The sequence below is a fragment of the Microtus oregoni genome, unplaced genomic scaffold (assembly GCF_018167655.1).
Source record: "Microtus oregoni isolate MIOR12 unplaced genomic scaffold, Mior012 000037F_ref0000500, whole genome shotgun sequence".
In the NCBI taxonomy this organism is placed as follows: Eukaryota; Metazoa; Chordata; class Mammalia; order Rodentia; family Cricetidae; genus Microtus; species Microtus oregoni.
The window spans coordinates 6138777-6163691 of NW_024543096.1; the positions used below are offsets into that span (position 1 = coordinate 6138777).

Here is a 24915-nt window from a genome sequence, read left to right on the forward strand (position 1 = left end):
ATACACATAATTGAAGGGACTGAAGGCAAGAGTGCAGAGGAAGAGAAATTGGTCTTCAGTTGTTGTTGGCACAGAGCTGCTGTCCAGTAGCCACTAACTCTAAACAAGGAGTAATCGAAAGAACTGCTCCTCTGGGGTAGGTGAGGAAAAAACCTTTCAGGGAACTTATTTCTCAACAAGGCTAGTTTTAAAAATACAAATTGTCTCCAACGTTGTAAAGGTATATTTGATAGTAACAAATTATTTAAAATTCACCGTTGCCCTCCCACCTTAGTGTGGCTATTATCACTTTGCAAGTATTATCACTTTGTAGGTGTTATATATGTTCTTTTTTTAAGATTTATTTATTTTATATGTGTTTACCTGCATGTATGTATGTGCTCAAATAAGGATGTCTCATCTCCTGGAACTAGAGTTACAGGTGGTTGTGAGCTGCTGTGTGGTTGCCTGGAAGCCAACCCAGTCCTCTATAGCAAGTGTTGTTAACCACTGAGCCATCTCCAGCCCACACTGCGCTTAACTGTGCTGATCCTGTATGCCTTATATCACAACATATTCCATTCTCCAGTCTGCCCTGTTGCTCTACAGACCCAGCAGAGTCTGGATCTAGGTCTTTTTTTGCTGTACCTCTCCATACAAGTTTAGTTCTTGAAATTAAAGATACAATGAGAAGTATGCCGAATCTCCCTTTAGAATGGTGTGTGTTGTTGAATTAAGTGTACTGCTTTCCCAGCTATAGACTGTTACCATAAACCGAGGTTTAAGTAATTAAACACTTCAGGCTTACTGAGGCAGTTTTCACCTCCCTCTTGTATAAATATTACCTTAGCTTCTCATATGCTTTTTCCAATGTCCTACTTGACTATATTCAGCAGTGCCTGACCAGTGCCAAGCTTTCACCTGTGCTGACTGCCCTTAGCCCCTGTCACTCAGCGTCAGCCTGGCTCTTGTTTGTCTACTTGACATTCCTGCTGTTTTAAAGATAGTAACAATTTGTCCTCAGGGATAGAAGAAATCCTTTCTAAATCATAGCTATTATATAAATTCTGTTAGCTGAATTTATACAAAATGTCACTACTGTCATATCTGAATCATGGAAGTATAGATAATTATACAAATATATTGATAACTAGAAAATATGCAGATGGGTGACTCATTACTATATAGAATATAGCCCATGATCTTAGTTCTACATTAACCCTATTCTCACTATACACCAAGTACAATGTCCTGATATCTTAACTCGTGATTTCTTTAATTAAAAACCTTTAATAATTCCCTCTTTAACAAGAAAATTATCCTCAGTTCCATGTATCTTCTGTCCTCTGTCATGTTGTTGAATACGAACATTATTACTCTTTCAAAGAACTTCTACCGAGCTATAATCAGAAAGTCTACGTACTCCAAGGAGGAAGGGGACACGTTCACGTCTCTTTTTGTCCCGGCTTCTGTGTACCCCAGGTTGAGAAATGCTGTCTTAGAAGTTAGTATATGATTTGACCTGTATACTCTTTTGGCACATAGTAGAAGTTGATTCATTTTAAGTGTGCAATTATCCCTTTAAGTCTATCTCTGATTGCAAATGAATCTAAGTATAATTGCTAATATGCTTTTCAGTCTCAAAATAGATACGGCAAATACGTAGTATGATTGGTGCCACTTTCATCGCCTTTGCCTTAATAGACTTTCTGGCATTTTCTCATAGAGTGCAGCTATAGCAGCATTCTTTTCAACACAGCTCTCTAAGCAGCCAGCACAAATTAGTGGGAATTAGCATAGGAGAATATTATTCGGCATTTTTGTTTCAGAAGGTGCAACTTTATATAATACATAACTCTCCTTCGGGCCTTAAAAAAAATTAAACCTAGAATTCTGACATGATAGGCTGAAAATTCTGTATGATAAGCCAGCTTTTTTTTTTTGTTGCCCGTATTCTGTCTGATCTCCAAAGGAACTGAAGGGATTCCAGAAGGATGGAGAAGTAAACTGATGCAGAAAGGGAATACTCAATTGCAGCCCGGTGCTGAAGACTCTAACACCCCAACTAAATTTTAGATGAGAAGTCTGTCCTTATATAAAAGGATTTTACCAAAGTTGGCAGACTAAAACCATCTTTACAATAGAAACCAATTAAGAAATTGTGTTATACTGTATTTTGGAGATGATAGGAATCTAAGTATGATTGTATCGCTACATATATTATTGCTATCTTGCCATTAGAGAGAACTGGAACTTCATGCACTCGAATCACAGAAATTAAGAGCTTACTCTTACAGTAACAATTTGGGGATAAGGAATTATTACCATAGCATCTGGGGAGGTTTCATTCAAGTAATTGAAACAGTAACAGAGTAACACATTGTCTTGTAGAAATAGCAATTTATTTAAGTAATCTAAGAAAAAGTGCCACAGAGATTACAACTTTCCATTATGACTGTTCTTAAAATTTGTAAATTTAGTAAAACAGTAACAGTGCCATCACCATCTGGGCTGTCAGTTTTGATTTTGCAAATTCTAAATATTAAAAGGGCTAATGTGAGTCTGTGCTGATTGTTATGCCCATGCTTTCTTAAGAAACATGGAGTAAACAAGTGTTACAGTTATCAAGAACCTTTCATGAACTAATGGTGAATCGTGTTCTTTGTTTAAAGTTTGATAAAGCTTATAAAAGGTTTTTAGTTGCATGGTGTCACAGCTTTTGTTCGTAAATTTGTATTCCCAGGTGTCCTTTTCTCACCCTCCTAAATTTTCTCTTTCCCTCCCTTTTTCCCAACACAAAATAATTGAAACAATTAACAGAATTGTTTTTTTCTCTTTCACCTCAGATGCATCTCCAGTAGCACCTTCACGGGCGGCAGCTCCAAGATCAGTAAGAAACAAGTCTCACGAAGGAATTACAAACTCTGCAATGCCTGAATGTAAGAATCCTTTCAAGTTAATGACTGGATCAGCAAATGCCATGGGAAGACTATATGTGCAAGACCTGCCTGGAAGCCAGCAGCAAGAACTCCACCCTGTCTACCCCCGACAGAGATTGGGCAGCAGTGAACATGGACAGAAATCTCCATTTCGTGGCAGCCATGGAGGCCTACCCAGCCCAGCATCATCAGGTTCCCAGATCTATGGAGATGGATCAATCTCTCCAAGGACTGACCCACTTGGAAGCCCTGATGTCTTCACAAGAAATAACCCTGGTTTTCATGGAGCTCCCAATTCCAGTCCTATTCACCTGAATAGGACTCCTCTTTCTCCACCTTCAGTAATGCTACATGGTTCTCCCGTGCAGTCATCCTGTGCAATGGCTGGAAGAACTAATATACCTCTTTCCCCAACCTTGACTACAAAGAGTCCAGTAATGAAAAAACCAATGTGTAATTTTTCAACTAATATGGAAATACCACGAGCAATGTTCCACCACAAACCACCCCAAGGCCCACCTCCCCCTCCTCCACCTTCTTGTGCTCTTCAGAAAAAGCCATTAACATCTGAGAAAGATCCACTTGGCATCCTTGACCCTATTCCTAGTAAACCAGTGAATCAGAACCCTATTATCATTAATTCAACCAGTTTCCATTCAAATGTCCACTCTCAGGTACCTGTGATGAATGTAAGCATGCCTCCTGCTGTTGTTCCTTTGCCAAGTAATCTCCCTTTGCCAACTGTAAAACCTGGTCATATGAATCATGGGAGTCATGTACAAAGAATTCAGCATTCAGCTTCAACCTCCCTGTCCCCTTCTCCAGTGACATCCCCAGTGCACATGATGGGGACTGGAATTGGAAGGATTGAGGCATCGCCCCAAAGATCACGCTCATCTTCCACATCATCAGATCATGGAAATTTCATGATGCCACCTGTAGGACCCCAGGCCACTTGTAGTGGCATAAAGGTTCCACCTAGGTCACCAAGGTCAACAATAGGTTCCCCAAGGCCATCAATGCCATCAAGCCCTTCTACCAAGTCTGATGGACATCATCAGTACAAGGATATCCCTAACCCATTAATTGCTGGAATGAGTAATGTACTTAATACCCCAAGCAGTGCAGCTTTTCCTGCCGCATCTGCCGGAAATGGTTCTGTAAAGAGTCAGCCTGGTTTGCTGGGAATGCCTTTAAATCAGATCTTGAACCAGCACAATGCTGCCTCCTTTCCAGCAAGTAGTTTACTCTCAGCAGCAGCCAAAGCACAGCTAGCAAATCAAAACAAACTTGCTGGTAACAACAGTAGCAGCAGTAACAACTCTGGAGCTGTTGCCAGCAGTGGCAACACTGAAGGACATAGCACTTTAAACACCATGTTCCCTCCAACTGCCAACATGCTTCTCCCTACAGGTGAAGGTCAAAGTGGTCGAGCAGCACTAAGAGATAAGTTGATGTCTCAGCAAAAAGACTCCTTACGGAAAAGAAAACAGCCACCTACCACAGTGTTGAGTTTGCTCAGACAGTCTCAAATGGATAGTTCTGCAGTTCCTAAACCCGGACCCGACTTGCTAAGGAAGCAGGGGCAGGGGTCATTTCCCATAAGTTCAATGTCTCAGTTACTACAGTCTATGAGTTGTCAAAGCTCTCACTTGAGTAGCAATAGTACCCCGGGTTGTGGGGGATCGAATACTGCTTTGCCTTGCTCTGCTAACCAGCTGCATTTTCCAGATCCTAATATGAATTCCAGTGTTCTTCAGAACTCACTGACACAGAGCATACCTTTAAGAGGGGAAGCCGTGCACTGCCACAATGCAAACACTAACTTTGTTCACAGTAACAGCCCAGTCCCCAACCACCATCTTGCAGGTTTAATAAATCAGATTCAGGCTAGCGGGAACTGTGGGATGCTCAGTCAGTCGGGCGTGGCTTTAGGAAACTCATTACATCCCAATCCACCTCAGTCAAGAATTGCAGCGTCCTCCACTCCAGTGATACCAAACAGCGCTGTTAGCAGCTATAATCAGACAAGTTCTGAAGCAGGTATGATTTTACTAGAAAAAAGTACCCAAAGGTACTAAAGTTTTCTACAGTTTTTAAATTTTTGTACCAAAATATTTATTATGATAAGAAATGTTCCTTTCCCCGTTGTGAAGATTCTCACTTCTATGGTATTTATAATGCTATTTACAGAATGGTAGGGCCTTGTCTTTTGGAAAGGATGCCAGCTAAGAGGATTCCATGTGTTTTGTCATTTGTTGTCCATCTGTGTCATTTTGAATATTGTTTGACTTTCAATTGGTTTCATAACCATTGGACTTTACACTGCAAAAGAAGCCATAGAAAGCAAGGTTTCCTGCTTCATGAGATGTGTCCTTGGTCTTCACCAGTATAAAAGTTGTTTACCCAGCTTTAATTTGTATACAGGTAAATGAAGCTCGCCTTGAAAAATCCAAAAATACAAAAAGAAGGGGATTTTTTTTTTATTGCTGCTCAACAGAAATAGGTAAATAGGTAGGAAAGGGTCACTAGAGGGTGTGTGAAGTAGGAAGCTCTCTTCAAATGTGTTTCTTTCCTTTAGTATTTGTTCAAGAAAATTCAAGCATGAATATGGCTACTTCCTTTTTAAAACAAAAAATTAATAATTTAAATTTTCTAATAAAATAAGGCTTGAAAACCTGATTTCCAGAATTTTTTATCATGGAATTTGTTTAAATTTTCTCAAACTAAACTATGTTTTTAGCATCAGTATTAAGGTTTTGAACCCAAATTAAGTATAAATCTTCATCCACTATTAATTAAGGCAAATTTAAACCAAAAAAAAATAGACACATTAGAAGAAAAGAACTATGTTTTGCACAATAAAATCCTTAGAAATTGTTACAAAAACAACTATCCTAGAACATTAGAGACGTAAACTAATTCAAGCAGCAGAAAGTTGGTCCTGGAAACATTAGAGAAAACCCCTGAAGCCCATCACTGACGATCCCAGACTTGTAGGAAACAAAAAGGAGGAAATGGAAGGTGATTGCAGGGACACTAGCATTCGTATTAAAACTAAACTATTTGGGGTTGGAAATACCGCTCAGTGGTCAAACCCTTGTCCGACATACACAAGACCCTGAGTTCAGTTCCAAGCCCCATAGTTAGTCCAGATTGCTGGTGCTGGTGGGGAAACCGCTCACACCTCTGCTGATGTCACCATGTAGACGTAGACAGGTTTCATTATGCCACTGTGCTGGAAGGGCGCTCTCATCCACATGTCTGGGAAGGTAACGTCAAGTGTGCGCTTTCCTGGTGTTGCCGCTTTACACTGCCATCCTTCACAGTTTGTGTTTTGTGTTGTTTTGATGTCAGTATTCGATGAAGAATTGTACAATGATCGTTTGTGTTTCAAAAAGAATGCAGGCTTAAAAGATAATTTGAAGCGAGTAGTGCCTTCCTGATATTCTTAATTTAAGGACTCTGGTGAAACTGGGTTTAGCAGGATGATTAAAGGGTGCATAAGGGGCTTCCAACTTTTCACTGACTCATGCTGTCTTAGCTAATATTGTACAAATAAAAGTTTAATATATGCACTTAGAAATTAAAACAGCATCAAGTTCATACGTGTTTCAAGATGTACCATATTTATTGAGCATGCCTCAGTCATTTTGCTGAAGCCTTGTTAGTCTCATTTATTATTTAGTTTTGGTATTCTTTACCATAGTTTGCTTCATGTCAGGTCTATGTTCATATGTGCAAATGTATGTGTTTCAATAATGATGTATTTCAATGTTTCTATTATGGAAAATACCTACATTTATTTATATTTTTGTTTTTTTTCTGATTGTCAAGTTTAGATTTATTTTATAGAGCCTCAGTCATTTATTTTCTTGTTCCATTTATCCGTATAAACATTTATCCATATAACCTAGATTGCTATTGCTGGGGGTATCAAGGCACATGGACTGCAAATTTATTAATGTAAGAAAGGCTTTAGCATATGAGTAACTCAGAGACTAATGACAGATGTCAGGCAATGGGATGGATGTGACTGAGCATGTGTAGGTTATCAAGACATACACGGTAAAAATCTAGGTCAGTTAAGAATTCGAAAACATTAGACCTAATAAAATTAAATAATAATTACTATATAGATCTTATTGCAGCTGGTTATGAAAATGAGTTGATTTACTGATGAACTTCTTTAGAGAGATAATATTGAGAAGGACTTTACCCCCATAATTCTTTTTGTTATGAAGCAAATTATGTCAACTGAATGTGCTGCCATACTTGCCTAGCATAAATACCTGTTTAAACTGATACTTGTTCTTTCATTAACACTCATTGAGCAGTGCGGCTGGGCATTCAGAATGAGGCATCAGAAGATAGCACAGCTTTCTCTGTAAGAGTAAAGAAAAAACACCTTTTGGTCTTTTGATGTTGTTTCGAGGTAAGGTACATAGCTCATGCTGACCTCAAACTCATGGTCTTCCTGTCTCAGCCTCCTGGATTCAGGGATTGAAAGCGTGTGCTCGCATATTTTATTAGTGAAATGCTGCATTAGCTATCACGGATTACCTGCTGTGTGCCAAGTACTCCACTCATTCATCATCTGTATAGTTGTCCATAGTATAAAGTGTTGTCTTCATTTTACAGGTGGAAAACGTGAACCTCAGAGAACCTCGCTATCCAAAACCCTATGACTAAGCCAGGATTAGAGCTCAGGTTTATCTGATCCTGAAATATCACCTTCCCAGCTACACAAGTTCATCTGAATTGTTTAGTCTCCAAAAATACTGTTTTTTTTTTTCAAATAGCACACTAAGTCATATGACAATCCACATATGTATATTTTTAATATTTTTTTAGACAAAAGCCAGTTCTTTTTGCCTTCTGTCTTTGGAGTCTGATATCATAGAACACAGGATTAGAATGTTTTTGTCAAAATATCAAGAGAATTCCCCACATATGTGAACCACATTTGGTGACCTTCCTGGCTGACAAAGGAACAGGTCCCTGTGGGTGATGTTTCTGTGGGCCTCTGAAGCAGTACAGTGCCAGTTCTTCCCTTCTTGCATGGCTTCATGGTGTAGGAGCAGATGGCTAGGAAGCATGGTCCAGCTTTTCTTTCCCAACACAGTGTAAGCACAGCTCAGGTGACCTACCCACCCCAGTGCCTTATCCAGTCTTTAAACAGCAGGTCAGAAATATGACATGAAGACATTAAGAAATGACTTGTTCTCATGTTTAACTCAGTAGGTAACTAATTTTCAAAATCTCATTATTATTGTGTGTCTGTGATGTGGGGAAGGGGTGCATGTGCCATAGCATACATGTTAAAGTCAAAGATAACTCGGACAAAGTCAGCCCTCTACTTCCACGTTTGTGTGGGCCCCCAGGATTGAATGCAGCTAAGCCTGCACGGCAGTTGCCTTTGCCCTCTGACCACCTCTCTAGCCCCTCAAAAGTTCCTTTAAGGAGGATCATTCTATCTTTAAAAACTAAGAATATTGGTTTGCAAGCTAATATGTGAATTCTGTATTCACATTTTTAAGTATAGAGTTCAGTTATAGGAATTAAATGAAGAGTGTGGAGAATATATAAAAATACTAAATTTCTTTATTCTAAAATCTTAAGGCTATGTGTTTTATTAACTCTATTGAGTGTTTTAGTTTCCTTTCCATGAATGCTTCTAAATATTCTATATTGAAGTGTGTGCAAGTGTTTCTTTTGAATATTGAATTGCAATCAAGCCTAATATTTCCATTGAAGAATTTTTAGTTCATAACAGTAAGATTCTTGGTGATATAGTTAAATGGTCAAATCATGTTCTGTTGGATCTGGAAACCAGACCTCAAAAACCCTAGACCCCAGTCCAGTCACACAGTGCCAAACACACTGTTCTAGAAATACATAAGCAGTGGACATTTATAATAAATGCCAGGGGCCTGGGAGATGGCTTTGTCAGTGAAATGTTTGCTGTGCAAGCAAGGGACCTGAGTTTGGAGCCCCAGCACCCTTGTAGGGAGCCATACATGGTCACATAGTCCTATAATCCTAGTGTGGGAAACAGAGGCAGAAGGACCTGGGACTTGGTGACCAGCTGATCTTTTATATTGCTAAGCCTAAGGTTTCGTAGGAGACCCCATCTCAGAAAGCGCTGTGAAGAACAATAAAGGAAAACAGTTCACACTGGCCTCCCCTCCACATGTGCTCTCCTGCACACACCCACAAACGCATACCACACATATCACATGGACACAAAATTTTCAATGTTTTTAAAAAGAAAATTTACCACCTAAGTGTAGTGTTCTGGTTTAGAGGGGGTCAAAAATCAAGTGTCCCTGACCAGCAAACTTTAAGTAGGCCCACATCCACTTACCAAATAACAGAAACACCTGTACCAAAACACAGGTCCTGCCTACATCCACACAACTAGTCCCTCCCTTGGTCCTGTACACAGAGTACAAAAAGAAGGATTTAAATTATTGTATGAACATACTTAATAACAACCTTCCTGTTTCCCATATGGTAATGCCATTAAACTCTTTTAACTATAAAATACTTCTTTTTCCTAATAAGGAACAATCAACTCAGCTACATGAAATTACAATGCTCTGAGGGAAAGGAGTGTTGTGTTTGTGTCAGAAGAGAAACTAACACATTTATTTGCCTTAACTCTTAACTCTATGCATCAACTCGTCAGGATATAAATAAACCTATGAATAAATACATGTTCATGAGTATTTACGTATGTAAGTGTGTATGTATGTTTTTACTGCAAACGAAAATGTTTTCACTCAGCACAAAATACATGTGAAACTCAGGACAGCTAATAGAATGGTAGGTATAAGGCAGTGAAATCATGAGACCACAAAACTACTTTGTGTAAAAGACTATGATGTATTTAAGTTTTAGCTCTATGTGTTTATTTATTCTCATAACATGCCAGTCTAGAAAGGAAAGGAAAGTTACACCCTGCACTTAAAGGGGAAATAACAAATGCAGACAGGTAGAGATGACAATGTTGAAGAGACAGGTATGGGACGTTCATTAGCCTGAAGAAGGTGGCAAGGGCACCGTGACAGTTGTTTCTGTTGAATGCACTTCATACTAAGTTTTTAAAGCCTATATTTTCTTCCCCTTATGATGCATGTGATCTGCAAGTTTAAAGTGCTCTGTGATCTTGTTATTTAGTCAGACAACCAAGCAAATTGAAAATCTATTCTTAGTTAAATTTTTGCAGAATGAACCCTTCTTTGTTGAAAGATGTTTTTCTTATAGGCGTTGTCTCGGTCCTTGAGAAGGTCTTCTTATACCAGGGCTACACCACTTGTTTTGTTTACATATTATAGGTTTAATGTTTTCTTGTATATAAAAGGAGTTAAAATATGTTTTTACGTAAAACATTAATTAAGTCTATGTAATCAAGAGTGATAACGAAACTCAGAGTGATATGATGTTTGCTGATTCAATTATCTATTTTGTACCTTTAAAGAAATAAATTGTTCTAGTGTTCTAGTTGGGAGAAATTTATTCCATTGTAATATATTAAGCTCTCTTTATACAGCTGTCAACTTTCAATTCTTTAGGAGCTACCTAAGCTATTATTTACTAAAAACTATTCCAAAAACATCTAAAGAGAATCCAGATTCTGGGACCTAATATCAACCCCGCAAAAACTTGACTTATGAAAAGTAATGCTAAAATACATTCCAATCAAAGTAAATTTTATTTCCACATTCATGTAGTACTAAATAACTCAAAATTGTGAGGATATTGCATTCTGTGAATCTAGCAGTTATCAGTGCCAACCAAGCAATGAGTAAAAGTTACTTTTTATTATTAGACTTCTTACAAATTCAAAGTAAAAACTCACACATTACAAACTAGAAGTGAAACCAAAAATAGAAGTCCAAAAGAGCTGCTGAACAGCTCCTGAGGTTGGAAGTGCTCCCCAGAGAAGCACCCATGGGCACAGGTATGCACATTCATCAGGCAGCTTGGTGTGGGGCTCGTAGGGAGCCCAACTCTGCAGAAATGCTTCCACACTTCAGTCTACAAATAGTCTGCTCCCTAGAGCACATCTCAGAAGCCTGACCCTAGCCTGCCAAATGACTCAGCAGGTCAGAGTGCTCGCTGCCGAGCCTGGCCATCTTAGTTGGATCCCCAGGACCCACAGTAGAAAGAGAGAACCCACTCTTGTACAGTGTCCTCTGATCTTGTGTCCACCATGACATCTACTCACACACAAACGCACAGTTATGGTTTTCAGGCAACTGGCATGACAGCCCCCTAACCACGTCACTATAACAGTGAAAGCTTCATGAAAACACTGAGGTTTGCTTTCAGCACTCCATCTTGCTTCCATCCTCCACTTAAACATTTAGCCACCGTCACGACACACTGAGATGATTGTAGCACCCAATAACACTGATGTCCTATAAGCTATCAGAAACAGTTTTCAAAATAACACTACAGTGTTCTCCAGATTTCCTATTTTACTTGTCAAAATATTAGGTGGAGCATAATAAATTGATCTCTGTAGTTCATTGGCATGTCACAGTGGCTTAGAACATCCGTGATGTAATTCGGTGTTTATTGAGTTAGGCACTGTTTGACAGCTTCAGATAAAACAGGATATAATAGGATACGGAGTTGACTAGTAAAAATCCAGCATTGTCTGTTGAAATGAAACTTCTAGTTGGTAATTAACGATGCATTTTAACTCACTCGTGTGGTCAGAAAACAAATCCTACCAGAGATTTCACCACCTTTTTCAAGTCTTGCTATCACACAAATACCCTATTTACCTAACAACAAATGAGCTTTGCTACTTGAGTAGCCTTACATTTTCCAAGCATTTTAAAAGTAATTCCAATAGGTTCTGGGTGTTATGAAAGGAAACAGGCTGGGCCTGTATATAGCTCAGGGGTAGAAGTGCTGGCATACCATGCTTGAGGCCCTATCTCCGTTCCCAGCACCACAGAGGAAGACTGGATGGAGAGACATAATGTAATCACACAGTCTGTTTTCTTTCCCTGTTTCATTTCATCATCATCCAGAAACTGATCTTTACATCCTGAGATGTAAGTCACGTCTTTCTGCTCTCCTTTCCTTTCTCCAGCATTTTGACCCTCCAAGGCCAAGAGCATTCCCTGGGATCCTGCAATTGCTTTCTTCCCCTTCACCTTAAGTGTGCTTTTGTTTGGGGTCCATTTCTCCCTTGAGGAAAAAAAAAATTAAAAAAAAAAACATAGCCCCAGGTCCCTTCCTCTGTCTTCCTATTCCTTAGACAGGAATGTCAAGAATATGTACTAGAACCCAAAGCAGAAAGATGAAGTTGATGTATTTCTGTAAACGCACATTACTGTGGCCGCTGCTAAGAGTTGAACATGTTTATAAAGCTTTACTGGAGTACCTATACTTCTCATAAAAGTTATCTTTCAGCTTATTATGTTATTATCATTAAAAATCAGTCCTTTAAATCTAAAAGACACTTTTTCATATTTCAATGGAACTGAGAAGTAAATTATATTTATTAAACTTACTAGGCCATGATATTTTATCTCTGGAAGGATTTATTTTTATTAAGGATTACTTCTGACTCTATGCAATGAAAGTACTGTTAGCAAAGTAAATGATAAAGGTCAAACAGTGAAAGAAAATTTTTCATAAAATATTTTTCCTTAAGCTCTTGAGTTGCATGGATAAAAAGTCAGTATTTGGCCATTTCGGTTTAGAAAGTACTTAGCACAAAATAATACTTATTCAAAATTGGAGTTAAATAAACCAAGTTACTGACATTTTTTAAAAACTTTATTGATCTGCTTTTTTTGACACATGTGTAATAGTAGAAGTAGTAATATTAAGTCATACAAGAGTTGATCACAATGTGAACTTCTGCCCAGGAATGTTGTTGACCAGTGAGATAAATCTGGAGGCAGAAGTAATTCTAAAACTAAAGCAAATTAAGCATCTCAAGAACTAAATTAGTAATAAATTATTCTTTATGCTATTTGTATTTACACACCCTGTACTTAGGCACATGAGTTGTGTGTGCAGAAGGTTTCTGTGCAGTGCTCACTGAGCAAGGGCGCATACTCATTTCTTCACCACGCTGGACTGCCCACCGCTGCAGGTCTAGGCTGGACATCTGGCAACACCTGAGCGTTACTTTGAAAATAACAAAAAGAAATTGTCACTTCATAGCGATTGCCACAAAGTAATCTTATTTTTCCTTATTAATTAAATGACTAGAATTTGCTAACTTCTTCCAAATTCCCTCATGCCTTTGATTATTGATAATGTTTGATGAAATTTTCACCACTAAGACCAAAAACCTGCTTTAACAGATACTTTCCTTACATACTTTAACTGAATATACAGTTTTTCCTGTTTCAGCAGAAGCCTGAAATAGGTTCACAGAATATTACAGTTAGTAATTCAGAAATAAGAGTTCTCCAAACTGCCCTCTGATATAAAAGTGCATGCAGATTGAGGGCTCTCCTTGAGCAGCTCTATGCCTGAATGACTGACTGTAGGTCTGTCCTCTGGGGTGGATGTCCCCTGCTGTGAGGTGACTTTTAACTTCTTGAACTGCTTGGGAGCTCTAACGTCATTTGTCATTTTCAAGCCACCTCCTCTGCAGTAGTCCCTGTGTCCTGGCACTGGGCCAATAAATTGGAAAACCAAGCTTCAGCTCCCCCATGTCTACATTGTTAACTCCCTTGGAGGCATGAGTGCAAATATTAGGGTCTCAGCCAACAAACACTTTTTTTAATCTAACCATGCGTCATGACTGTTTTGTCTTTGAAATACAGAGAGAAATAAGAAATGATACTTGTCTTTAATGGTTTAAAAATATGTATTCAAATATATTTACTGCTTGTGTAAACTGGCAGGTTTAACTGTGAGCTGAGAGAGTCAGAGTGTAGAAAAGCCAAACACATTTCAGATATTTTTGTGCTCGTGAAACACAAGACTCATTATCCTTCATCCGCCTTACTTTCTGTATTTTAAAAAATTATTTTGCCTCTACTTAGAGGCACTTTTTATCTCTTTTCATCTTTCAAATGCATAATAAAATGTGTAGTTTTCTCATTTCGCCATTTTCTCAGACACCATCAGTTTTATAATTGTCCCCTGGTTGTATGTGTCTCTATAGCTGCTACAGGCCTATCGTTGCAGTCGCATCGTCCTAGCTAATATGGAACATGACATTCAAAAATTCCTACCTTGTGATTATATATTTGAGGAGGGGGGAAGATTAGGAAATTTATGCATTTGCCACTTTACCTAAACTCTGACTTTCTTCTGGACAAGATTTTTAAACTTCTGTCACTATTTCAATCCTATTCTCCAACAGAATGTATCTGTTTGTTGAACTGACTTGTTAGAAATTGGAGAAAATGTGTGTGTGTGTGTGTGTGTGTGTGTGTGTGTCCGTGTGTGTGTCCACATCTTGTCTTTATAAAGCTTATAGACTCATCCTTTCTTGTTGGCAGGGTTAAAAAAAAGTGACTGTGCTTTTAATTATAATTTCTCAAGAATATTTAGATGGAGAGCTTTTAAAATAGTGTTATCCCCAAATGACTACTACTTTGAATCATAAATATGGATGCTTCTCAGTGGCAAATTAAAGTAATAAAAAGTAATCTCTAAGGAAAACCATCATCTACAAAAGCCTTGCTGCATATATGCTAATATTTTGAAAATATAATCTGCATGTGGTCCGAAGAGCAGCAAGCTCCATGTTTAAGTATGTCATTATTATTTAGCAGGTAGAAAAATTGACAGTGATCTTGATTCCTCGTAAATAAGACTCCCTGGCTCATTTAAAAGATGCCTTCCAGATGCAAATGATGCATCGTATGTATGGAAATGACAATTTTAAGAAGCAATGAAATATTAAAGGTGTTGATTGTTTTGTGAAAAAAATCTGAATTAATATTTAAATAGTTGTATACCGTGTGCCTACTTCAGCATTCCGTATGTCTTCTTACCCTAATCTTTGTGAACATGTCGTTATTTCATGATAATATTTCATAAATATTTATATATGTTCAAGAAGCTTTTTTTTAATCTCAGCCTTTAAATAAAACACTGAAATTTTTGAAAAAAAGATCAGACTATGACAGATGGGAAGGCAGAAGCCATTGTTGCGGCAGCAAGGTGGTGTTGGTAGTAGCAGCTTGAGTTTCCACTGTTAGTACCTTACCACAGCCCTGCTGATGTCAGGGATAACAGCAACAAAACCTTTATTATTCCTTAGACTTGTCACCTGACCAGCTCTTTTTACCTGTTTCTGATCTCATAGCAATCATAACAGTGATGGAAATTTTCTCTATGAACACTTTGAAATAAACTTCCTCGGGAAACATTCAGTGGTAGCTGGGTGTGGTGGTATGTGCCTGGAATCCTAGTATCCACAAGCTGAGGCAGGAGAACCACAATTGTGAGGCCATCTGCGCAGCTTGAGAACACCCTATCTCAAAATAAGAAAACTCTGTGGTATAGTTCTGGGATTTAAGGGTTTAGGTTTAATCACACACACACACACACACACACACACACACACACAAACACAAATAAAAGTATATGAGAAAATGCTCACCACTGTGTTAATATGTGATGATAGAAATCAACATATAAATGCTACATTTCATCAGCATGATATACTACATAGTTTTTAAACATGACTAAAGGTATATAAAAATTATTATGTTATTCCATTTGATTAAAACAAAAAATATATTTTTACCATTGTACAGTTATGGAAACATTTATATACACTTTCAGAATAATAGATTATTAAACACTTTTTGCTGTTAAAAATAATGATAGTGTGTTAGTGAGAAATATATTATATGCCATTTAAAGGAATATAAATTGAATATATATTGATATATATCTTTGAGGGAAGTTTGACTATATATATATATATATATATATATATATATATATATATATGCTTTTGAGACTTTGAAAATTATATATTCAAGAATGTATCCTTAGAAAATAATTATGCAGCCCAGTGTGGTGACTTACAACTTTAATCCCAGCACTTGGGAGGCAGACACTATGAGTTTGTGGACAACCTGGTCTACATAAAGAGTTCCAGGTCAGGCAGGGCTACACAGTGAAGCCATGTCTTTAAAAAAAAAAAATAGACAATTGAAAAGATACATTGATAATATTTATTGAAGTGTCACCAGTAATTGTTCTCAATGTTTTTGCAAAATAATTTAAAGCAAAAATATTCGTGATTATAGATAGTAAATTATCATATATTGATGCATGAAACTAGTAAATGATTCAGTATATATCAACTAACAAGAGAAAGGTATTCCCTAAATTGATAAATGAAAAGTTAAAAACTATAGCACAGTTGTTTTGTTGTAAAGTTACGTGGTTTTGTGTGTGTGTGTGTGTGTGTGTGTGTGTGTGTGTGTGTACATGTATCTGGATGTATATATACATACTGATATGGAAAATCAGAAAGCTATGCGCTAAGATGTTTGTATTTTGTATTACCATAGATTATTTTACTATCTGCTTTGTTTCATGTACATCCTAGTTTTAAAGGATTTTATTTTGTTCATTAAAGGAAAGTACTACTCTTAGAAATAAGGCCAAACATTTTTTTTTTAATTGAAAAGGTATGATTTTGAAGAAAAAGGAGGCTTTGGTACCAAACCGAATGGATGAACTGTAACATTCTTGCCCAGCGTCATTCTGTGGAGTAGTGACTGAAACCTATTTGCTTTTCGGTATACTAATTTTCAAAGTGAGTTAAATACCACTAATAGATGTCAAATCATCTATGGTACAATAAATCTACTACAATGAAATAAGTAGAGCAACTGAAATTCACCTTAGGAAGCTTTATGGGTAGTGTTTCTGTCCATAACTAACAGCTGTGTTTCTTCTTCTTATTCTAGGTGGTCCAAGCCTACCATCTTCCATAGCTATAGCTGGCAGCAACCACCCTGCCATCACAAAGACAACATCTGTTCTCCAAGATGGAGTCATTGTCACCACCGCAGCTGGAAACCCACTGCAGAGTCAGCTGCCCATTGGGAGCGATTTTCCTTTTGTTGGCCAGGAGCATGCCCTTCATTTTCCATCCAACAGCACTTCAAACAACCATCTTCCACACCCCTTGAACCCCAGCCTCCTCAGTTCTCTACCTATCTCTTTGCCAGTGAATCAACAGCATCTCCTAAACCAGAATCTATTAAATATCCTCCAGCCTTCAGCAGGAGAAGGCAAGTCTGAGATCAACCTCCACCCTTTAGCTTTTCTCTCCGGTGACATGGATGGGCAGGTATTGCAGCCTGTTCATGTTCAGCTTTTAGCCGCCCTGCTGCAGAACCAAGCACAAGCAGCTGCCATGCTCCCCCTGCCATCTCTCAATTTGACCATCTCAGATCTTTTGCAACAGCAAAATACCCCTTTACCCTTATTAACACAGATGACAGCCCCAACAGACCGTTTGCCAAGCAATCAGTCAGACAACAGCCGAGCTGAGACCCTTTTAACCAGCCCCCTGGGAAACCCTTTACCGAGCTTTACAGGCAGTGACACTACTTTTAACCCCCTGCTCCTCCCAGCTGTCACTGGGGCCTCGGGATTAATGGCCTTGAATCCCCAGCTGTTGGGAGGTGTCCTGAACTCAGCATCCGCCAACACCGCTAATCATCCAGAGGTTTCCATAGCAACCTCCTCCCAGGCAACCACTACCACAACCACTACATCATCAGCAGTGGCAGCACTGACTGTCTCAACACTTGGTGGGACAGCAGTGGTGTCAATGGCAGAAACATTGCTGAATATATCTAATAGTGCTGGGAATCCACCTGGTCCAGCTAAACTCAACAGTAACTCTGTGATGCCACAGCTACTTAACCCTCTACTGGGGACAGGTCTGCTTGGTAAGTTAAAATTTTGTCACAAAATTTTTTTTTTAAGAAACGTTTTTCTAATTCTCTTTTCTCCTTTTTAAAACTCCATTTTGTCACACTATTTTTAAAAATGTTTTTATTGTGTCACAGCTTCTTTAAGGAATTAAATATAACAATGCCCACACAAAACCAGCTAAACAAACACAAAATGCCTTTTTCCTTTTGCCAATGCTAGCATTACTAAATGCCACTGTAATCTGCTTTCTCTTATCTTCCAATTCTGATGCCGCCTAGCCCTAACCTTACCCGTCATTCTCTTCAGTCAAGAACAGTCTGCCTCTTCTAAAGAACCTGTGTTTCTGTTTTAGTTGGTGTGGCATCACAGGGTTGGTATGAGCAGCTGCACTAGAATGGGAACCATTTGAGGAGAACTTCCAGGTGAACCCTGAGAAGCCAAACTAAAAAGGCGAGGCATCAAAATACTCCAAGCTTAAGCTTCCCAAACATTAAGGAAACCATCCCTCTAAATAATACTAGATTTCTTCATGATTGTTATCTTTATAATTATGTATTTGTGCCATAAAACAAAGTCATCCACATAGATTAGCCTTTCAAAAACAGAACTTGAAAATAATGTCAAGTATTTAAATGATGGGTTCAGGTAACAATCGGGGGAAGTGCAGGAAGTGCCCATGAAGCCCAGAAACAGAAGCAAGTGTCCATGATGTTTAGCATCTCAACACACTACGGAACACATTCAGACTGTGATATGGAAACTTTTGTAATACAGCACAGTTAGTTTCATATAGACCTAAAATAGTTGTAGTTAAACCACTCAAAAACGTAATAGACATATATGTCTCAAGTTACAAAACTGTTCTCAAAAGAATTTCAACAATCTAAAACAGTTCTGAATTTCAAATATAAATTAACCAGTTATTAATGCTATCCATTGATGTCATTGATTTTAAAATCTTTAGAATAACTACAGGGGTGAATTCTTTTGGATTGTTAGGTTTCTTTAAAGTTTTGATTTTAGCTAACATTTTGCTGCAAAACAAAGTGCATTTTTTTTGGGGGGGGGGTTCAGGACAGGGTTTCTCTCTGTTGTTTTGAAGCCTGTCCTGGAACTAGCCCAGGCTGGCCTTGAGCTCACTGAGATCCACTTGCCTCTGCCTCCCAGGTACTGGGATTAAAGGTGTGAGCCACCACCACCACCTGGCTCAAAATGCATATTTCTAAACTAAGCAGCTAATTTTATTTGGTGGTATTTATTGTGAGTGTGACTTAAGACTAAAATTTTATAAATGAGACTATCTCATTCCCACTCGTTGTGTCTCCATTTAGTCAGCTGCTTAGGACTGTTCAGGAAGTCTTCAACCTTTAATGTAGTTGTCCTAATTGTAATAGATACAGGGAGGCATCTAACTCCGAAGCTTAACATAAGGACTAAGTAATCTGTATGTGATATAAAGTGCAAAGCTAATCGTGCAGATAAAACGAAATGTTAAAGGTACTCTTACGGCTAAGTGAGGCTGAAATAAATGATCAAACAGCCCAGCTTTTAGTTTTTGTTTCAGGAGGTCTCAGGTGCAAAAATAAGCACAGGATCTCTGGAGAGACATGCTGACTTACACCTCATGTTTCCCGAACCTGTAGGTGACCTGTCGACAATAAGCAGCTCTTTGAATAACCACCAACTGAGTCACCTGCAGTCGCTGCTGAACAGCAGCCAGATGTTCCCTCCAAGTCAGCCGCAGCAGCAGCACCTCCTCCAGGGACACCAGAACCTCCAGGCCTTCCAAGGACAGCCCACAGTCCCTTGTCCAGCTAACAGTAACCCCATGGCTTGTCTGTTTCAGAACTTCCAGGTACTTTCCTTCCATGTGTGACTTCAGCTGAAAACAATGTCTGGTTTTATTGAAATAACTAGGAGAAGTGAAAGAATGGGTTCGAGGCCCTTCCGAGTCTATTGCCAGCTATTTAGTAATGTGGAATATTGTTAAGCTTTCCAATCTTTTGTGTAAATATAATTTTATTTCTTTTTTTAAATATTTATTTATTATGTATACAATATTCTATCTGTTGTATGCCTGCAAGTCAGAAGAGGGCACCAGACCCCATTACAGATGGTTGTGAGCCACCATGTGGTTGCTGGGAATTGAACTCAGGACCTTTGGAAGAGCAGGCAATGTGCTTAACCTCTGAGCCATCTCTCCAGGCCTATAATTTTTTTTTTGTATAAAGCAGTACTGTTTTTGGAATTTTGAGTCAACCCAGGTAGTTGTGCCCTCCTGTGCCCTTCTGAGCCATGTACCCACCTTGCTGCCATGATTAGTGCCCATTTCCTTCACTGTCAGTGTAGGCTCACCACACCCCATCCTTCCGGGTTATGCCATGAGGTCAGCTTCTACCAAGATGTGAAATATATTACAGATTATATAGAAAAAGTAATATTCTATAAATGTGAGCATAAAATATACACGATTTAAAAAAAAACAAGGCTAGGGCTCACTATGTAGCACAGCTAGCTAGTCTTGAATTTGCACCCTCCTGCTCAGACTCCCTCATGCTGGGCTTACAGGCATCCACCATCACAGACTATAAATAATATGACCATTCCGCAAGCAGTGTCTTCACTGGAAACACCTTTTGTCCACCACCTCAAGTTTCATTTTTCTAGAAAATGTTTTTGGCAATGACGTTTAAAAGAGATCTGTTGCATTATTTCAACTAAAGAAATGACCCAAATCTAAAAATATAATCAGCCGGGCGGTGGTGGCGCACGCCTTTAATCCCCACACTCGGGAGCCAGAGGCAGGCAGATCTCTGTAAATTCGAGGCCAGCCTGGTCTACAAGAGCTAGTTCCAGGCCAGGCTCCAAAGCTACAGAGAAACCCTGTCTCAAAAAACCAAAAATAAAAATAAATTAAAAAAATAAAAATGTATAATCAATGTGTAAGGTTTTCTATATAGGATGATTTTCACGTTCATTTTTATTCTTATTCTTTGTACTTCCTTGGTTTGTCTTTTGGTAAATCTTGGAATTATGACCTTCTTCTTTAAGGTCTTTAAATTCCCCCCCCCCCTCCATCTCTTACTTATTTAAGGTGAGGATGCAAGGAGATGCAGCTCTTCTAAATAAAAGAATAAGCACTCAGCCAGGACTCACAGCACTTCCTGAGAACCCAAACACTGTACTTCCACATTTCCAGGATGCACCTTGTGAACTGCAGCCCAGGATTGACCCATCTCTTGGTCAGCCGGGGAAGGACGGCCTCGTTATGGGTGGCCCAGGTGATGCCTCCGTAGATGCCATTTACAAAGCGGTTGTGGATGCGGCCAGCAAAGGAATGCAGGTTGTCATCACCACTGCTGTCAACAGTACAACTCAGATCAGCCCTGTTCCGGCTCTGAGTGCCATGAGTGCCTTCACCGCCTCGATTGGTGACCCGTTAAACCTGTCCAGTGCTGTAAGTGCGGTCATTCACGGGCGGAGCATGGGAGGAGTGGATCATGATGGCAGGCTGAGAAATGCAAGAGCGTCACGGCTACCCAAGAGTATAGACCATGGGAAAAACTCCAGCGAAGGAGATGGGTTTGAGTATTTCAAGTCAGCAAGTTGCCACACATCCAGAAAACAGTGGGATGGGGAGCAAAGTCCCAGAGGGGAGCGTAACAGGTGGAAATATGAGGAATTTTTAGATCATCCAGGCCATATCCACAGTAGCCCTTGTCATGAAAGGCCCAACAATGTCTCTGCACTGCCATTTCTAGCTGGGGAACAGCACCCAATACTGTTACCACCAAGAAACTGTCAAGGGGATAAAATTCTGGAGGAAAATTTCAGGTATAACAGCTACAAAAGAACTATGATGGGCTTTAAGGAGAGACTGGAGAACACTGTGGAGAGATGTACGCACATTAATGGAAACAGACCTCGTCAGAGTCGGGGCTTTGGAGAGCTGCTAGGCACTGCTAAACAAGACCTAGTCCTAGAGGGGCAGTCTCCAGGTTCTTCGAATAGTTTGGAAAGTTCTCTGGTCAAAGACTACATCCATTACAATGGAGACTTTAATGCCAAAAGCATGAATGGGTGTGTGCCTAGTCCCTCAGATGCTAAAAGCATTAGTAGTGAAGATGACCTAAGGAATCCAGACTCCCCCTCTTCACATGAATTGATACACTATAGACCAAGGACGTTCAACGTTGGTGACTTGGTCTGGGGCCAAATCAAAGGACTGACTTCCTGGCCTGGAAAATTCATAAGAGAAGACGACGTTCACAACTCATGCCAACAAAGCCCCGAGGAAGGGAAGGTATACCAATCTTTATCCATTGTCAAATACTAACCTTTGTTCAAATATCAATTATTCTGTTTTGTTATCATCACTTTGGATTCTTTGGATTTGATTTTAAGATTCTTCATGACTCATTGAGGTCTCACAAGCTTCTGGAGCATAAAATGAAGAGGGGATGGTTATAGTCACCAAGGTGTCATGTTGACAAGGGGTGAGTCATGAAAACCTTACAGACCCACTAGGCTCAGGGTACCTCTAACCCTCAACCAGATTTCTACAATCCTGTTAATTCCGTCTTTCTTCTCTGTGTTTATGTAGTTTTTTATTCAGTAGAGGGAGGCAAGTGGCAATGACTGGGGAAAATATAGCAGAGGAAGGGATACTCCCATGTAGCAAGATATGGCAACAGACAGCTTCCCTCCCATGTTTACATGTCACATCCAGAGGTGGGACATTGCTAAATCTGGGTAAAGCTGAAACCATTACAGAAACCAGCCAGTAACATCTGAATTCTTTTCAGAGAAAGTTCTGGGTATTTCTAGCATGTGGATATGTTTACATCAATAGACGGTGTCTACTTAACATAACCTGACCATATAAATTAAATGAAAATGTATCCATGAACTACCTTCTAACTTAAAAGAAATCAGTAGGAGTGTCTGCCCTCTCTTACAGTTGCTAAAATTGGCTGCAGGAAGCGTGCAGAATGTTTAAAGTAAATAGAAACATTTTTACTGGACCAGAAGGAGAAAATCATGCCCAATTCCCTCATATGAAGAAACAGAATTTCTCATCTTCTTAGCTAATAAAATCACTCTTACAGGCATACGTTGCTCTCTTAAAGAGGGTATTGTGCAAAGCTGTTACAGCTCTGCTCAGACTTAAGCTGGCACTTAGACTTAATGGCAGGAAACCAAGAGCATTTTGCCTGTACAATAAAAGGACTGTCTTACGTCAAGGGTCCAGGAGCTCCTCAAGCTCATGCTTATAATGCCTAATGTATACTTGTCACAATACACTATGGGCCTGATGTTTCTAATTTGATAAGAAAATGAATTCCATACTGCTATTCACAAAACATCTTATTCTTGGTATTCTCTTAGGCCTGCCAGCCAAGCATTTGTTAGGTTGATAAACCTAAATATTTTTGACAGTTTGTTCAAGAAATAATTAGAAACAGCAAAAATGGGCACTTATATATGGAGCTGCTCCAAATACAAAATAGAGTCACCAGACTGCTTTACAATTTCTGTGTGAATGAACTAAGACTGTTCAGGTGCCATTTTATAAAAATATATACTTAAAGAAAGATTACCACCCTCCCCAAACATTGTTCTTGCCACAGTCTGCATCTAGATGCCATTGTATGCTCCCACAAGACAAAGGCATGCATTGTTGCGTATCTAAGCCTGTATGGTGTACATGTGAGTTTGCATGCATGGAGGCACAATGTATGGGTGCATACGTATGTGCCTGGGGAGATCCCGGAGGGCCCAGGTTGATGTCAAGTGTCTTCCTCAATCTCTGCTTACTGTACATACTGAGGCAGGGTCTGTAATAATAAGGGGCGGCGGGGCTGCGTCCCCAGCACCCCAGCTGCCTGCTCGGCTACCTTATGCCCCGAAATAATTACACGGACACTGTATTCTTTTAAACACCGCTTGGCCCATTTCTACCTAACCTCTTCTAGGCTAATTCTCACATATTAATTTAGCCCATTTCTAATCATCTGTGTTGCGCCCCTAGGTGCGCTTACCGGGAAGATTCTAGCCTATGTCCATCCTGGGTCGGAGCTTCTTAGCATGCATCTGCCCAGGAGCCAGGAGCATGGCGTCTCTCTCAGGCGTCTGCTCCCCAGAGGAGAGCTGTCGAGTCTCTGAGCTCACTTCCTCTTCCTCCCAGCATTTTGTTCTGTTTACTCCTCCCACCTATCCTCTAACCAATAAAATGGGCCAGGGCAGTGCCTTTATTAGCCAATGACCTTCCTCCATCAAGGGTCTCTCACTGAACCTGGCTCCTTTGATTCAACTCGCCTGGCGCAGTCAGGCTATAAGTGGGTTATAAGTGGGCCACCACACCTGGCTGACTTTTATGTTAAGATCCAAACTCAAGTTGTCATACTTGAGAAGCAAACAAGTTACCTGCAAAGACATCTCCTCAAGCCCCAAATCATATTCTTTAACACATTTTGTATTAAACACCAGTCTGAATCTCCTGATTCATGTGTGTTTGAATACTCTCTTTTTCTATTTTTATTTATTTATTTAATCTCTTTTATATTCAGCCACATTTTCCATTCCTCCTCTCCACCCAGCCCCTCCCCTCCAACCTCACACCCCAATTTACTCCTCCTCCATTTCCCTTTAGAAAAGGAAAGGCCTCCATAGATATCAACCAGCCATGCTATATCAAGTTGCAGTAAGACTAGGACCTTCTTTCCTACAAACGATGGGCAAGACAATCCAGCAGGAGGAAAGGGTCCTAAAATCAGACAACAGACTCAGAGACAGCCCCCGCTCCCACTGTTAAAAATCCCACAAGAAGACCAAGCTACACAACTGTAACATGCAGGCTTCCTGGTTGTGGGTTCAGTCTCTGTGAACATAGGTTAGTTGATTCTGCGTTTTTTCTTGTGGTATCCTTGACCCCTCCATCTCCTTTCTCCTCTTCTGCAGGATTCCCCCAAGATCTACCCAATGCTTGGCTGTGGGTCTCTGCATCTGTTTCCGTCAGTTGTTGAGTTAAGCCTCTCTGATGACAATTGGTCTAGGCACCAATCTATGAGTGTGGCAGAATATCATTAGG

General features: G+C 39.5%; 1 protein-coding gene across 4 annotated transcripts in view; it reads left to right on the forward strand.

Moving 5' to 3' along the window:
- Mbd5 (methyl-CpG binding domain protein 5) overlaps positions 1-24915 on the forward strand; it is a 296787-nt gene that overhangs the window by 245133 nt on the left and 26739 nt on the right. For 2 of the 4 annotated variants that reach the window (XM_041631387.1, XM_041631388.1), the window contains exons 7-10: positions 2826-4961; positions 16847-17839; positions 19469-19680; positions 20920-22128. In XM_041631387.1, the coding sequence (XP_041487321.1) occupies positions 2826-4961; positions 16847-17839; positions 19469-19680; positions 20920-22128 (4550 nt within the window). The remainder of the gene's footprint in view (positions 1-2825; positions 4962-16846; positions 17840-19468; positions 19681-20919; positions 22129-24915) is intronic. The other 2 variants (XM_041631389.1, XM_041631390.1) reach the window with 2 other exon arrangements.